At 38.1% G+C, this 16,683-nt stretch overlaps 1 protein-coding gene across 2 annotated transcripts in view; it reads right to left on the bottom strand.

The window, feature by feature from the left end:
- Positions 1-3,259: 3,259 nt before the first annotated feature.
- NUCKS1 (nuclear casein kinase and cyclin dependent kinase substrate 1) overlaps positions 3,260-16,683 on the bottom strand; it is a 31,564-nt gene continuing 18,140 nt past the window's right edge. Inside the window, exons 3-7 of one of the 2 annotated variants that reach the window (XM_054563249.1) lie at positions 15,138-15,243; positions 10,967-11,022; positions 10,413-10,565; positions 9,499-9,648; positions 3,260-8,555 (exon numbers count right to left, since the gene is read on the bottom strand). In XM_054563249.1, the coding sequence (XP_054419224.1) occupies positions 8,356-8,555; positions 9,499-9,648; positions 10,413-10,565; positions 10,967-11,022; positions 15,138-15,243 (665 nt within the window). In that variant the 3' untranslated portion in view covers positions 3,260-8,355. The remainder of the gene's footprint in view (positions 8,556-9,498; positions 9,649-10,412; positions 10,566-10,966; positions 11,023-15,137; positions 15,244-16,683) is intronic. The other variant, XM_054563250.1, reaches the window with a different exon arrangement.

Genomic DNA, 16,683 nt, shown 5'->3' with positions numbered 1-16,683 from the left:
TCAATTGATTCCTCCATGACTCCTAAAGACATTTAGCATCTTATAAAAGAGCTCTGCTATATCATCATACTTTAGAAGTAAAACCGTATTTTAAAAATGCTTAGTATTTTATTCCATTAGGCTAAATTTGTAAACTACAGGACAACCAATTTATAGTCACAAAGTGGGGATCCAGTGTATGTCAGTGTCTCTGCATATTTTTTGGGTAAAGACAATTGTTTCACCATCTACTTTAAAAAAAAAAAGATTTTATTTATTTTCTTTTAGAGAGAGAAGAAGGGAGGGAGAGAAACATCAGTGTATGAGAGATACATCAATCAGTTGCCTCTCACACACCTCCAACTGGGGACCTGGCCAACAACACAAGCTTGTGCCCTGACTGGGAATCGAACCTGCGACCTTTCAGTTCACAGGCTGGCGCTCAATCCACTGAGCCACACCAGCCAGGACTCCCAATATACTTTTTTATTAATTATATCACTATACATTTAGTTTGTTGTAGGTGAGAATCACTTTTACCACATAACCAATCAGCTAGTTACCAAGATTGTCCAACCCACAGCCTGCAGGCTGCATGCAGCCCAGGATGACCATGAACGCAGCCCAAAGCAAAATCATAAACTTACTTAAAACCTTTTTTTTGCTCATCAGTTTTTGTTAGTGTTTGTGTGTTCAATGTGTGGCTCAGAGATGCCAAAAGGTTGGACACCCCCATCTCCTTCAGAGCCTTACCTAACCCATCCACCCTAATTTCTTATAGTCAGGAGAGTCCTTAAGACACATAAGACTATATATTCCTGTTCCTACCCAAAGTGGAAAAAGTATACCTATTGGAGATGTTACATTCCATGTGAGCCAAGGACGTGGCCTCACAGATTCTTACAAAAGGACTTGGTATGTGTGTACACACATATACATTCAATTTAACATTACCAATAACAGTTTGTGTGTGTGTGCAATCTTCCTTGATCTGCTTGTTCCCTACATTTTTCAACAGCTCATTTCTGGGTGCCAGCTTAGACCTAAATCAAAGCAAACTATTATTTCCAACATTTTGCTATCATATTTCTAAGTAATTATTTGCTCTACTATACTAGGATGGAAACTCTGGCTGCACCTCTCACTCTCTGACCCCAGGATAAACACGGCATTTATTTCACAGTATTTGTCCAGGACTTTAATATTGGAACAGGGGCACACACACCCATGAGTAATGACCACTCCTGATGGTGGCCCAGCCAAAGCATGTCAGCTGGGTACCTATCCATTCTACTGATAATGGAGGAAAAGTGAAGCACACCATCAAGATAAAGGAACACAAGGTACCACCTTACCTTGAAAACAAGTCTCAGTATGCATTGTATGTGAATGTGTATCAGCGCTGCTTGTGCAAGAGACAAGGGTTTTGAGCTGGAGGGCAATTTCAAAAGGCAACACCTGTTTCAAACTAGGGCCAAGAATTTACAGTTGCATTTTGAAATCTCAACATATGTGTACCTTAATTTTGGGACATAGGGTTTTTACAACTCCCAAATCCACATAGAATTTGGGAGTTGTAAAAAGAGAACAACAACATAAGTAGACAGATGCGCATGTACCAAGAGATCCTATTTTCCACTTAAAATCCAGAAAATATTGCTGTTGCGTACACTAGAACGCTGAGTGAGCACGCTGACTACAGAACCTCCCTCAACCAAGTACGTGGTAGGGTGTCCTGATACAGTGGACGTTGAGCCCAGCCGAAAGGAATCTGAAAATGAGGTGGAGAGAGCAATGGGCCCACTAGCTAAGTACATGGAGGATAAATACTGCCCTCTACTGGCAGCGGTAAGGGCTATATAATTAAGATGACTAGTTTTCCTGCATAGTCACTATCTTAAGACATAATTAGAAAATAAAAGCTTTTAAATAAGTCGAAGCTTCATATCTAGGAACCACAGAGATTTTCAAGTAAATTTAAGTATGTAATGAGAAATTTTTATATCTCACTGAAAATAATTTTTTCTCATTGTCTTTGATGGAAGTCATTGGACTGCATGGTACTTAGAGATGCTGAAGAAAAACAGCAAAATGCTCAAAAGGTTATCAGAAAGAAGGTTCAAGGGACCCATTTATACAAGATACCGGGAGCTGTGACAACTTCAAGCACACAGGACTAACGACCTGGTTCAAGTGCTTGTGCCATACCAGCCACATCAAAGTGCATCCTATCTGAACCAGTTTATTCTCTATGAAATTGGAGGAACAACAAACATCTGGCCAATCTCACAGTCGCTGGGAAAACTGAACAAGGTAATATGTGAATAAACACTTATAAAAGGCCAAATCCTGTAATAGCTACTGTCTGAAATTACTGCCTAGTGATGTTCGGGGATTAAGGGTTGAGGGAGCTCCAAATGCTTTACCAAACCAAACTTCTGTTGTCCACCTGGTTTCTGAAGTCCTTTAAACTGGAATCTATTTCTTCGGCATTGTACTGAAACGGTAATCTGGCGTGTCAATCATAACACGTACATATTACCAGGAAGTGGCTGGTTAACGTTCTTCCAAAGTCAGCTTAGGCCTGGGGCAGATAACTCTAAGAAATAACCGTGAAGTTAGTCACTGAGGGACAAGAGCATGCAAAAAGCATGTAATTCCAAAGCCAAGTTGAGTTTACATGCTGATTAAACATTTGTATGACAATGCAAGAATGTAAACAAGGGGCAAATTTGGAAAGCATAAAAGCCCTAATAGCTACAGCAGCCCAATTCTAAAGGGGACCTTGTACCATGTTCATCGTCTTAGTAGTATTTAATTCTAAAATGCAATATAGTGTAGTTCTTACGGGTATCTAAGATTGAATGCAAATGTTTGTTTCATACAAACATTATCCTAAATCATGTATGATTGTTTAAAGAATTTTGCCCTCCACAATGGTTTATCGCCTTGGATGTGAACATGAGGAAAACGCGAACTGGGAACTCAGGCACCCAAGTCGTCAGTACTCCCCTGATGAATCAGGTTAACGAATCTACTGCCTCTTGATTGCTTACTCTGAAGTATTAATTTCTCCTTGACTTGAGACAAGAGATGCTTTACTTGTTACCAGTTAAGAGTGATGGTCACTGTTAGTTTCTAAAGAATTCATTCAGGAAACAATCCTCCCCACACCCCACCCCCAAAGTCTGGCTGGACTGGGAGGTGAGAGGCCAAGGTGATCCACTCTGTCAGTGTATTTGCGTGAAGGGTATTACAAGAAGTACACAGAGCACGCATCTGGGTTATAAAAGCCCTTTTATAAAGCCATTTTTAAACAAAACAAAGTTTACAAAAGAAAAAAAGATACAGAAAAAGAATAACTTGCTTCATGTCCCAAAAAGAGAAAAAAAACAAAAGGGACAATGCCAACATGCTCAACAATAACGGGTTCTTTTTCTTATTTTTTAATACAAAATACAAGCAAAGGATACATACTTAAAACAGAGCTCAGGAGCAGACACGCAGTCCTGGAAACCCTTCAGTAAAAGAAAGCAGGAGTTTGTTTTTTCTTTGTCTATGCTGATACATACAGAGACTGGGATATGTAAAAATTAAGTATCACAGACCATCACAAGTCTACCAATGCATGTTGCATCTATAATTCACGAACATGGTCAACAAAATCATGTTCACTTCAACCCCATTTCATTTAAATTAAAAAAAATTTTTAAATAAAGTGGTTACATTCAAACTTTAACATCCTTAGTACCATGCTGCAGATTTCAGCACTGTTAAGGTATTGCAAGAATGCCCAACTCTCTGGTATCTGATCACATATCTAGCAACATTGCAGTGTTAAGAAAGGGCTGCCCCGGTCTCAGTCCATGGACTTACAATTAAATACATTTAAGCAGGTTCCTCTTTTACCCTTCCTGCTCAGAACATAAAAGATTAAGGACTAAAATGAAGGAAGACTGGGAATTTTAGAGCTGGCAAAATGAAGTCTGAAAGATGAATCAAGGCAAACAGTTACTGAGAACTTGGCTGCTGCTTAACCTGGAAAGTCTTAAAGTCTTTCCTTAAATCTTGCAGGAATTAGGTATTTAAGGTTTGCTGCAACATGTTCGTGGTAAATAAACTAGGTAGAGCTCTTATTTACAAATCTTGTAACAAATGCTTCTGGAGGGGGGAAAAAAAAAAAAGAGTTCACTAATTTCCAGAAGACAAAGGTTTAATTGCCAGACATATACACACTCACGCACACACCCACACAATACTTCAGGGGTTTTTATACATGTTATTTAGGGCATTAGCTTAGTACTATACCCCTAATACCACATCAAAAAAGGAACAACAAAAAGCCCCAATTTTACCCTCCCCCCAAAATCTAGAAAACCCTCCCTTTAACCCTGATGTACAAAGTATGTGTACAATGGCGGCATTCCACTGGCCACACGAAGCATGCTCCAACATAACAGATGTCACCAGTTCAGTCACTCCACTGGCATGGCAACAGGCAGGTTTAAGGGACTTTTCCCAATAGTGGTTAATACACAGTCAGCACCACTGTGAATTTTGTGAATTTGGCTACAAAAAAAGGGGGGGTAACTTAGGGATTTAGGGTTCATTTTGTTTCAAGTTTATCCCAAGACAAAGAGAAAATGGGTTGCAGATTGAAACTTGGCTATAGATAGCTTGATGTCCCAATATTCAAAGTAACTCCTTTCCCAATAAACACGGCTCCAAGCACATAGAGAAAAGGACGACTTTCTATCCTCAAGAGCAACCAGACTTTTATTAGATTTCCCCTATCCCTTGGCAGAGAATGTGCATTACTCGTGTTTAAGTATCTAAGTCTGAAGGCCACAGAGACAGGAACTCAGGTTTCTTCCTTTGCAAACTCCTGCGGTGGTCGTTTCTGCTTCTCAGTGCAGCTACTGGTGAGGCAGGCACAGGAAGAACCCCTCCAATGCTCATTTTTTACAACAGTGATAATGGCCACAGGACTTCTAAAAGCTTTCCCTGTTGCTCCAGGTATTATCTCCTGCTCTTGCCTTTCTAACACTCTCAAAGCATCTTCTAAACTGGTTTGTTGAAAGAAAAGCACTCTTCCCTTTCCTCATCCGTACTCTAAAATTCACTTGTGGCCCGAATGGCCATGGATAAAGAAAGAAATGTTTGGGGGTGGGGAGAGGTCATTTCAGTTTAGCTGGCCAGATATATATCCACAAGTGTCAAAAACTTGACTGGACTATAACCCCCAATTCCTACTGATTAGTTACCTATAAGAAAATGCGACTTGAACCAGTTCCAAGAATAACTATTGAATTGGAGATTGAACCTGGGCAGACTGTGACTGCGGGCAGGGGGGTAAGAAATCACTATCAAACCTCCTTCGTGCGAAATTACCATTACTTTTTGAGATTAAAAGATTCCCACTCATTACTTCCCTAAAGGAGGACACGCCCATTGATTTTCCTTTATAGACTCAATAGGGAGTGGAGATATGAAACGGAGAGGTTTTTAGAAAAAACAAATCCAGCACTACTAAAATTAAAAGGTGTCCTTTGGGCCTGCTCCATTGATTCCAATCTGAGGTGGGAGGGCTAAAAGCAGCAGCAAGGTACAGATAGATTTAATAATATGTAAACTACCCATGTCAAGTTGTGTGTGTGTTGGGAAGTCTAGAAAAAAAACTCTTAATAACTAGAATGTAGTGTCAGTCAGCATAGCTGCCGAAATCCATGTTTCAGAGGTAAACCTAACAGAGCTAACAAAGAGAATTCAGTTAACACAAACAAGCACCTTCAAAATTAATGTCCCACTTCCTGAGCACTGCAAAACAAGACAGTGAACGCTATTGCCATTTCACCATAGGCACTCCAGAGAAAAAGAGGGAGTTTAGTCAAGGGTGGTGCCAATGGCCAGCCTCCATCAGCTTATAGCTTGTGACCTGTCCTGACATCGCCATCAAGCCTGACTATTAAGCACCTGTTTCCAGTTGCGACACCGCAGCTACCCTCCTCTTTGCATGCATGATTTGAGGGGAAGACTAGAGTGTTTTAATGAACAAAAAGTGAAGAAAACAAAGGTCATTCAGAGGCTGTCTCACTTGGGGACACAGATCCTTTTGTCCAGTCTATTACAAACACATAATACATTTTTCAATCTCATGAATCGATTTTTAAAAAAGGGATCCCACACAAAAAGCCCAACCAAATGCACACAGGTAACTCAGAAGACAGGATTATCTCTAAAGTATGTGCCTATATCACAGAGATGTTAGTGCAGATTAATATATTAAAGAGACTGTATTACATAAAATACCGAGGCTAAAGTTTTAAAAGACGGCCCGCCCCCCCAATTTTCACAAAACATAATCTAAGAAAATCCCAAATGTTACTAGGAATGTAAGACTTAAAGTTATAAACCCCTAAAAATAGAAGTGCACGGTGGAAACACTGATAGGTCTCTTGCTGTAAGACACAAACCTTGTTAAAATTAGATACCTGAACGAACCCACTAAAGCAAACAGAATAATCTTTAGATAATAATCCAACTGCTACTTATGTTCAAGCTTTGCATTTTTGGCCTAGTACTACAATCTTCAAATTCATTCTTTAACACATAGTGCAACAGTGAAATGACTGTCACTGGGTGTTTGTTTTTTTTTAAATCACAAAGTAAGAATATTAAAGTGTCTTAATAATCAGAGTAAAAATATTCCTTAAATAACCTTTTGTTCTAGGAACATCTGCAAGAAAGCCACGTTGTCTGACAGAAAAATATGCTGTAATTAAAAGAAAAAAAATAGCACAAGTAAAATACTGAGGAAGCAAATCTAAATAAAAGGCAGAGGTTAAATTTCACTAATTTTTCAACTTCTTAGCACACTAAGGCCCCTAACCCTTGCTCCCAGAAGCCTATGGTATCAGGATGTGAAGGATCAAACTTACAGATCTATCTCCTGACTGCTTTCATAAGGCATGTAAAGTCTGTTGCCAACTGCACCTAGGCCTCCAGAATGCATGCTTTCTCTAGCCCTGCCGTACCCAGTAAACTCCTGCTTTAAGCAACATGAACAGTAAGCAGGCGCACCAGTAAAAAAAAAAAAAAAGAAGCAAATTGTATAGTGTGGGAACATTTAACACACTCCCACCAAACACAGGATGTGAAGTAAATGAAGAAAGAGCCATGTCCTATAGCAGGGCTGGTAGGCACTGGGGGCAGGTGTGCAGTGGTACCCTACACCGCAGCAGGAAGCCAGGAGACGCACTTCACACCATGCTTCTATGAAAAACTGGAGAAGATAGGTGTATGAAAAGGAAAATGTTCTATCCCCAAATAAAAACAGAGCACAGTTCATGGGATCTGAATGCATGCACGTTTATGGCATAAAAGAATTTCAATTCTTTGTTTTCATAAAGGAAAAAAAATCTCAAGTCTCTGTGAATGAGTTTCACATTAACCGGTATTTTATTTGCTTAAAACCTAAACATTGTCAGTTTGAGAAGAAATCCACTGTGATGTATAGACTTGCCATTTAAATTCTAGGTTTTTTTTTTTTTTTTTTTATCCTTGGTAAAATATTATCCAAGAAACAGGATACACATAGATTTTAAAACATGAACCATTAGAGAATAAAATAGGAAATTAAGCATGATTTAAGTTTTAAAGGCCCTTGTTTTTTTTGTTTGTTTGTTTTAAATTCCTTAAAGACTGTAGCAGAGTAAAAGGATCACTGGCTCTGAATCTCTTTGAGATAATAAGTGATGAAATGAAATTTTAAAAAAAAAAACACACAAAAACCCACACCCTCAAACAAGGTCAGGTAACCTACTCCCTGCCCTGCCCCCAAAGTAAAAAATAAACTTGTTAGATGACAATTGATTTTTTAAAAAGTCTGAGTAGAGAAAGAGGCAATCATTTTTAACTAAAACCCTTCTAATGTTTTTTGATTACTGCTCAACTTGCTACTGTTTAGCAAAAAGCAAAATTGCCATAGTGTTCATCTCGAATCTTATTGCTTTACAACTGTGGTATACCATTCATTAAAAATAAAAAGATGAAGCAGTCAATCCAGTGATTAATTTGACATGGCTTTCATTGAAAAAGCGAGGGAAGAGAGGGTGGTGGCAAAGAAAGACCAATAGACAAAAAGGTAAATTAAACATACAACGGTTTTCTTAATTAAAAAAAATTTTTTTTAAAAAAGAGAGAAAATGTTATTTTCAACAAAAGGAAAAAAAAAGCATTGAAAGCCCATGAGTCAAGCCATAGCCAAAACCATGTTCTATCTTACGTAGGTTTTCTTTTTTCCCCCCTTTTTCTTTTTTCCTCTTTTTTTTTTTTTTTTTTTTTTTAAATAAAATCTCTCCCAAACCACCATCACTTTTAATCCTCCCCAGACTGGGCTTCATCTTCAGACCCTTCATCCCCAGACTTCTCAGGTGCAGGGCTTGCAGATGTTTTCTTTTCTGGAGGGCTCTCTGGTTCCTCGTCATCTTCTTTGGGAGAAGGAGTCTTTTCCTTAGATGCCTTTGAAGCTGTGGGGCGACCCACCTTCCCTTTGCCTTTCACAGGGCTTGGCGTCACTGAGGGAAGAAAAATACCAAATTGGGGAAGGGAAGAGAAAACAATGACTTTAGTAAGAATCAACTACAAAACAAAACAATCTACCAGAATAAAAGCTATAAAGACCATTTATTAAAAACCCGGGTGGGCACTGGTTTCCAATCCCTTTTTACAGCACTGTGATGCCATGTTAGCAGTCATGCTTATACTAAAGAAACAGGACGCTACACATCATCCCAGTGGCTTGTGAAATTTAATGTTGTTTATGTTTAAAAGTAGGTCAAGAAGAAGAAAGGATGTGACAATCAGAGCAGAATCTGAAGCCATCAAATAGCTTTGGACAGTTCCAGGATTCCCAACAGTAAGAAGTGATGAGTTAAAGGTTTAAAAATCACCAGGTTCCACTTGCCAGAATAAAAAACAAAAAACAAATCTACCTTTCTGATTTAATGACAAAGTAGCTCTGACTAGGAAAATACCTGGCAGAAACCACGGGCCTCAAGGAAAATGAATGCATGTGGTCAGTGTGGCTTTATTCTAACACAGAGGACAGTGTAGGGATCAGAACACAGAATGAGTTACTGTGGATGTACATTTCCACAATCCCAGGCCTTCACGAGATGCTGGGATTGGGTTCCTGGTGGGATAAAGGGCAGTGACAGCTAGGCTGGCATGGTGTTTCTAACACTGCATGAAACAAATAGGTCACTCCCAAATCTCACTTATGCTCGGCAGTAGGTGAAGAACAGGGCTAAGCCACCAGACTCTTGGAGGGGCTAGAGTCCTTATTGATAAATAAGAGACACTTCCAGGTGTAGAATACAGGATCCTTTCGGGATCCATTTGTTCTTAATTAACTGTGTGGACAATGCCAAACCCTAATGAAGAATTTCTGTAAAGAATGTCTATTAGTTCATGAAATTTTTCAAAGTAGTAATATATTTTCAATTCTGCAGAACTCACCTGTAGCCTTTAGCCTGGGTTTGGGCATTTTCTTTTCTTTCCTCTCAGGTTTGGACTTCTTAACCATCTTTTTGTTTTTCTTTTTTGAACTGCCATAGTCACTATCATCATCGTCTTCCATTAGAAAATCTTCATCACTGCCGGAATCTTCTGAGAGGAAAGAAGAATTTCAACGTCCAACTTAATGTACAAATCCTTCCAAGTGAACAAAGGGAGAAAGTGCTAAGAATGACTGGAGGATGGGATCTGGGAGCCAAACACCCTTGGATTTTATTTGCAGCTGTACTACCAATTTGGCTGAAGCTGTCACTGGCCCCACCTGTAAAATGGGTTTAGCACGCACATGGCTAACTTGTTTGAAGAGTAGGTTGAACACAGGAAGGAATAAAACTTAATCTGAATAAAAATGGAGGCTATCAAGTAACTTTTGATAGTTATATCATTCCCCAATAATACTGATGAGACCAGAGAAATGAAACTGAATTGACTTGGTGTGCTTGGGTCAACCATGAATAAATGAAACAAAACTACATACAAAGCAACAACACACGTAACTAATTAATCTGAATAAATGCTGAAACATCTAAATTCTGCTACTAATACTTTTTGGCAGGGGAGGAGCTCTATACCCTTCTCCACCGGGCCAAAATATAAATCTTAATCACAATACCCACCATGTAACTACTGTTCTAACGATTATTTATTGAGTATTTGAGTACAAACAATGAACAGCATAGTCATGATAACCTCTGAACCTTTTACAATATCAATAGGTGTCAAAGCCGTCATCTCTTCTCACAATGAGTAATTTAAGAAATTATCTGCAACATTTAGCACTCTCCCAAAAAAACTGCCAAAACAATCAAGGTCACAAACTACAATCAAGACCAAGGCAACAAGCTAACTGCACGTACTCTCCTGGAATGGCGCCTCATCCTCTTCTTCTTGTTCTTCTTCACTGCCCACATCTTCCATGAGCATCTCTCTCTGTTTAGAAGCTGCTTTAGAGGCTGCCTGCCGTTGCTGGCGCACATTTTTATGATCTTCTTTTTCATCTTCACTGTCCTCTGCAATATCAAAGTTATGATGCACTAATCCAAGAGTTGTGATTATTTGACCACTAACCAGAAAAACCAATGCAATGGCCATTGTGAGATATAACCTGAAGCTTTATTTCACTCAAAAAGGATAAAGTCTATGCTTAAAAATTCCAACAGAAGAGGAGCTACAATTCAAAGAATGACCTTGAGTAAGATTAGGTACCCCACTATTACATATAAAATAACTTATGCATGTAGCTTTAGGTAAAAATAAAGTCGAATTTAGGTGTAAACACATGCTTCTTGTGACACACTTTAAACATGTATTTACAATAGTTCAGGCATTACTGAAAAACCACTTATTAAAATGTTCAATGAATAAATACACAAAGAGAATTACATCTATTACATTAAATATTATTTATCACCTGCTGAGTGAGAATCATCCTTCTTGGTCTTCACATCTTTTTCTTCTGAGTCTTCACTGTAAGGGGAAGGAGTAAAATATTTAAGTTATTAGATCAAAATCTAAGGGAACGTAGATCTCTGGTATCTGACTAAAGACCAATGAAAAAAACCTCCTTTATATCTAAAATTCAAATGATGCTGAGGAGTAAAGTTGCTTCCGTTATTTCCCTACTTTACAATTTTTACCTACCTTTGGAAAACACCACTTCCAAAAACCCAAAAGGAAAGCCTCTCAACACAGGCTGAAAATTTCTCACAAAACCAGCCCTGGCTGATGTGGCTCCGTGCATTGAATGCTAGCCTGAGAACCGAAAGGTTTCTGGTTTGATTCCCAGTCAGGGCAAATGCCTGCGCTGTGGGCCAGGTCCCCAATTTGGGGGCATGCAAGAGGCAACCAATCAATGTATCTCTCACACATTGATGTTTCTCTCCTTCTCTTCCTCCCATCCCCTCTCTCTAAAAGTAAATAAAATCTTGAAAAAAAGAAAAAAAGTTTAAAAAAATATTTTATTTATTTTTTAGACAGAGGGGGAAAGGAGGGAGAGAGGGAGAGAAACATCAGTGTGTGGTTGCCTCTCATGCACCCCCTACTGGGGACCTGGTCCCAGGCAAGTGCCCTGACTGGGAATCAAACAAGCGACCCTTTGGTTTGCAAGCCGGCACTCAATTCACTGAGCCGCACCAGCGAGGGTAGAAAACGCTTACAAAAACATTTTGTAAGAAAAAAGTTCTTTGTTGTTAAAGGCAGAATATAGAAATAGTACAATTGTATAATGTGTCAATGGTGGTAAAGTAGGCAAATAAATGGACAGCACCAAAAATATAGATGCAAAAAATACTAAATATAATTTTTAAAAAGATTTTATTTATTTTTAGAGAGAGGGGAACAAGAAAAAAAGGGAGAGAAACATCAATGTGTGGCTGCCTTTTGAGCACCCCACAATGGGGACCTGGCCCACAATGCAGGCATGTGTCCCAGTGGGGAATCGACCTGGCGACTCTTTGCTTCATAGTCTGGTGCTCAATCCACTGAGCCACACCAGCCAGAGCTAAATATAATTATTAAAGGAAATTGGAATTCAGTTATATAAATTACAATATGCCTAAAGTTTATCTACAAGAAAATAAAAATATTAAGGAAGTAATTTTTGCCCCCACTATTTCTCTACGTCAGAAACATGAGCGCATGGGCCTGCTTTGAACCCTGGAGAAAATAAAAGTGAGGTCTAGATCACTACAAAATAAAGTAAGAAGTATCAAAGTTCAATGAAAAGTTTTACAGAACCATTTTTAAAGTTACAAAGATGCATATTTTATGTCCTCACAAATCTTATCTCAGGAATCTGGGTTTTAGTGTCCTGTTTTTGTCATTAGTTTTATGATCTCAAACAAATCACTTGGTATTCTTCAGTGCTAAAATTTTATGATTCCATGAGAAATTCTGACAGACAAAAAAACAAAACAAAAGTCATAATAAAACTTGTCTTCATAGCTCTCCTTTCTTAAGCAGCAGGTCCTGTTAATCTCTTTTGGTATTTCCCATTATCTAAACCACACTCAAATGACAATCTAACGAACCCAAGACTCCTAAACAAAGGAAAAAAACAAACAAACATATTTCCTTACTAAGCAATCTGATGCAAGAAACTGTAATTCTGAAACCTGTAACTGTTACTTTTTTTAAAACATTTTTTAAAAGGTATTTTCTTTATTTATTTTTAGAGAAGGGAAGGGAGGAATAAGAGAGGGAGAGAAACATTAATATGCAGTTGTCTCTTGCGCACCCCCTACGGGGGACCTGGCCAATAGACATACCCTGGCTGGGAATCGAACCGGCAACACTTTGGTTCGCAAGCTGGCACTCAATCCACTGAGCCACGCCAGCCAGGGCTAAACATTTATTTTTATTTATTTTTTAGAGAGGGGGAAGGGAGGCAGAAGAGAGGAAGAGAAACATCGATGTGCGAGAGAAACATCTATTGGTTGCCTCTTGCACGCCCCCCAACCAGGGACCAGGCGCCGCAACCAAGGCATGTGCCCTGACCGGAAATCGAACCCATGACCGTTCTGTTCTCAGGCCAGAGCTCAATCCACCGAGCCACAGCAGCCAGGGCTGTAACTATTTTATATAAATGTTTTTATGCAAAATAAGCATTTAATTCACAAGTCTCTGACAATGTTAAGAATTATATCATTTTTCTTGAGTTCTTTTATTATTGAATTTATAGAAACCATTAATCCTTGAGTCCCATGATAGCAAAGCCAATTTAATAGCTAAGCTTTATAAAAAAATTTTTTAAAAAGATTTTATTTATGTATTTTTAGAGAGGGGAAGGAAGGGAGAAAAACATTAATGTGTGAGAGAAACATTGACTGGTTGCCTCTTGCACACCCCTAACCAGGGATCTGGCCAGCAACCAAGGCAGGTGCCCAGACCGGGAATTGAACCAGTGACCTTTTGATTGGCAGGACAACACTCAACTCCCTGAACCACACCAGTCAGGGCAAAAGCTGAACTTTTAAGTAGAGACCAATGAAAAAATCAACATAATATGGTCTGAGGGAATAAACATACAAGACACTTAATACAAATGGCAATAAAAGCTATATTTATTTCAACCACCCCTGATACTTAGGAGAGAATAATAAAACCAGATGACTACAACAAGGAAAAGTTTAGGCTAGATATTAATTACATCAAGAAGACATTATAACAGGCTACAAAGAAGTTTACTCTTAGAATGTAATTAATATAATAAAAGATAAATAGTTCTAAATTGGGCTGCTATATAAAACTGGATTAGAGATACACCATGAAACAATGAAAGACTTATTTCCCCACATTTTTCTGGAATTCTCCAAAGAAAATATTAGATGTTAGCAATACAAGCAAACATAAAATATTAGGTAAATGTAGATATTTAGTATTGTTATTTCTGCAAATTTAGCATCCTGTAAATTCAGAATGGAAAGACTTCTGCTTGGGGCTTTATTATAGTTACGTTAGTGCTTGTTAGTAAATATCTTAGAAAAACTAGTAAGAACTATTATTTCATGTCTTTGAACTGCTAATACTTATTTGAAAGTGATATAGCTCAATGGTTAACAAATGGACTTTGGCCTGGCTGGTATGGCTCAGTGGACTGAGCACCAGCCTGCAAACCAAAAGGTTGCTGGTTCAATTCCCTGACAGGACACATGTCTTGGTTGTGGGCTGGGCCCCCATTTGGGGGCGAATGAGACACAACCAATCAATGTCTCTCTCCCCCTTTTCCCCTTCCATCTCCTCTCTCTAAAAATAAAAAAATCTTTAAAAATATTAAGAGTCCAACAGACATGACTTCAAAACCTATTGGTCCATTTGCTGGGTAACCTTGGATAAATCACTGAACCCCTCTATGTTAACATTTCTTTCTCTAATAAAGGTGTGATAAATATTAAATTATAATAAATACAAATTAACACATAATGGAGACTAGCACGTAACAATCATAAATGGTAGCTGCCGTTATCACCCTCATCAAGGAGGCTGGCCACACTGAGGACGGGCATGCACTGATATACGTATGCCTGTAAGAGCAGAGAAAGCTACAACATCCTGGTCTCATGAGGAAATTTAGGTAAAATTACAATTCATCTGAAGTCATTTATAAAACTAAGGAAAGGGAAATGACCCCAAATGATTAAATTATCTAAACAAAGGAGAATTGATTATAGGCAGTAAAACCTGGCAGCCTATACACTTAAAATTTTTTAAGCTTTAGTTATGATTCTACCAGTGATTTGTAACTGAACATGAAGGGTCACTCATTCTTTGCTGTTACTACAATGAAAATGTCAATACTAATGTTAGGTAACAAGTTACATACTTAAACAATCTTTCTGCTTGTATTTAGAGGTTTAAGGTGGCAACTAAGGCATTCTTGGAGATCACCTTGGATTCCAGGTTGAGTCCAAGCAAGCCTCATGACCTTAAAAAGAGACCAACCTCTAATATGCAAAACAACATTAAGTAGACCATAAGTGCCTTCCCAAAAGAAATGAAGATTCTACTAATTTAGTGATCAGAAACTACCCTCATCTCAGAATGGTTGACAGTGTAAGCAGGAAGAGCTTAACAAAGCCTCTTACCTATCTTCCTGTGAATTCTTTCCAGATCGCCTCTTATTTTTAGCTTCTCGAGGAGATGATCGAATTTTCTTAGCTGGAGGGCCCGAATCTCTTCCATAATCTTCATCTAAATAGCATTTTTCAAAGTCAATAAACTATATTATGATTTTTACATGTAGAAATTACCGCTGTATTTACTGAAATAATTATCTCATGCTATTTAAATGAGGGGCAGGATTTCCCATATACTTTTTTTTCATTTAAGAATAAATTTTTCTGCCCCAGTCCCACCACCTTAACTCAATCATTTCCATTTCTGCATATTACCCGTTGGTCTTCCTATGTATATATTTTAATATATCCATAGCCAAATATCTCTTATCATTTTATATCTTACCCTTTTAACTTATTAAATATTTTCGCTTGTTCTCTCATCTTCATATTTATTTGAAAACTATTATAGTAATATGGGTATATTATAAGCATTTTAGAATGTGAAGAATCTGCAATTCTATGATTGTAATACAACTTCTGTTATTAAGTAAATTCCTTTTAAAGTATCAATTATGGTATATTCTGGCACTTGAGGAAAATATCTCCAATTTCAAAAGCTCTATTAAACTGAAGAAAATTACCCTACCTTAAGGTGATTATTTCCAAAATAGTTTACTACACCATTATACATAATGGTGAGGATCTGGAAGTAGTCTGGAGCTTCAGCAATTATTAAATGGTTGGATACATTATAAATTCTATTATGGAATATCATATGACCATTAATAGGAATTTTTCAAGTAACTTTTAAAAAAAAGATGTTATCTATTTATTTTTAGAGAGAGGGGAAGGGAGGGAGAAGTAGAGGGAGAGAAACATCAGTGTGTGAGAGAAACATTGATCAGTTGCCTCTCACATGCCCCCAGCTAGGGACCTGGCCTGCAACCCAGGCATGTACCCTGACTGGGAAATGAACCGGTGACTTTTTGGTTCACAGGATGGCCCTAAATCCACTGAGCCACCCCAGCCAGGGCTCAAGTAACATTTCTTTTTTTTTAATGTATTTTAGAGAGAAAGAGAGAGGAGGAGAGAAAGAGAGACAAACATCAACTTGTTGTTCCACTTGCTTATGCACTCACTGGTTGCTTCTTATATGTGCCCTGACCAGGGATCAAACCCACAACGTTGGTGTATCTGGACAATGTTCTAACCAATCGAGTTATCTGGCCAGGGCTCAAGTAACTTCTAATAACATGAGTAAGATACTTGTAAGTAGGGATAGTGTGGGAGAGTGACAGAACCCAAAATTCCACAGCAAGGCATCAATATTTTTCTTTAAAGGGAAAAAAAGTCAAAAGCTTTTTCAATAAAATGGCTAAAATGGCCATTTGCTGGCTAAGGGAGCTTGAGTAATATCTTTGCCTCAGTTTCTTTATCTGCAGTATGGAAATAATATACATCCTATTTTAACAGGATTGTTCTGAGGTTTAAATGAATTAATGTAAACATTTAGTAAGCATTTCATAAATTTTAGTATTCCCTGTGGGTGTTTGGATTATTTTTAATTTTTTTT

The sequence above is a fragment of the Pteronotus mesoamericanus genome, unplaced genomic scaffold, assembly GCF_021234165.1.
Source record: "Pteronotus mesoamericanus isolate MK-2021 breed Mesoamerican mustached bat unplaced genomic scaffold, CSHL_Meso_final scaffold_705, whole genome shotgun sequence".
NCBI lineage: Eukaryota > Metazoa > Chordata > Mammalia > Chiroptera > Mormoopidae > Pteronotus > Pteronotus mesoamericanus.
This window is presented reverse-complemented; position numbering and strand designations above follow the sequence as displayed.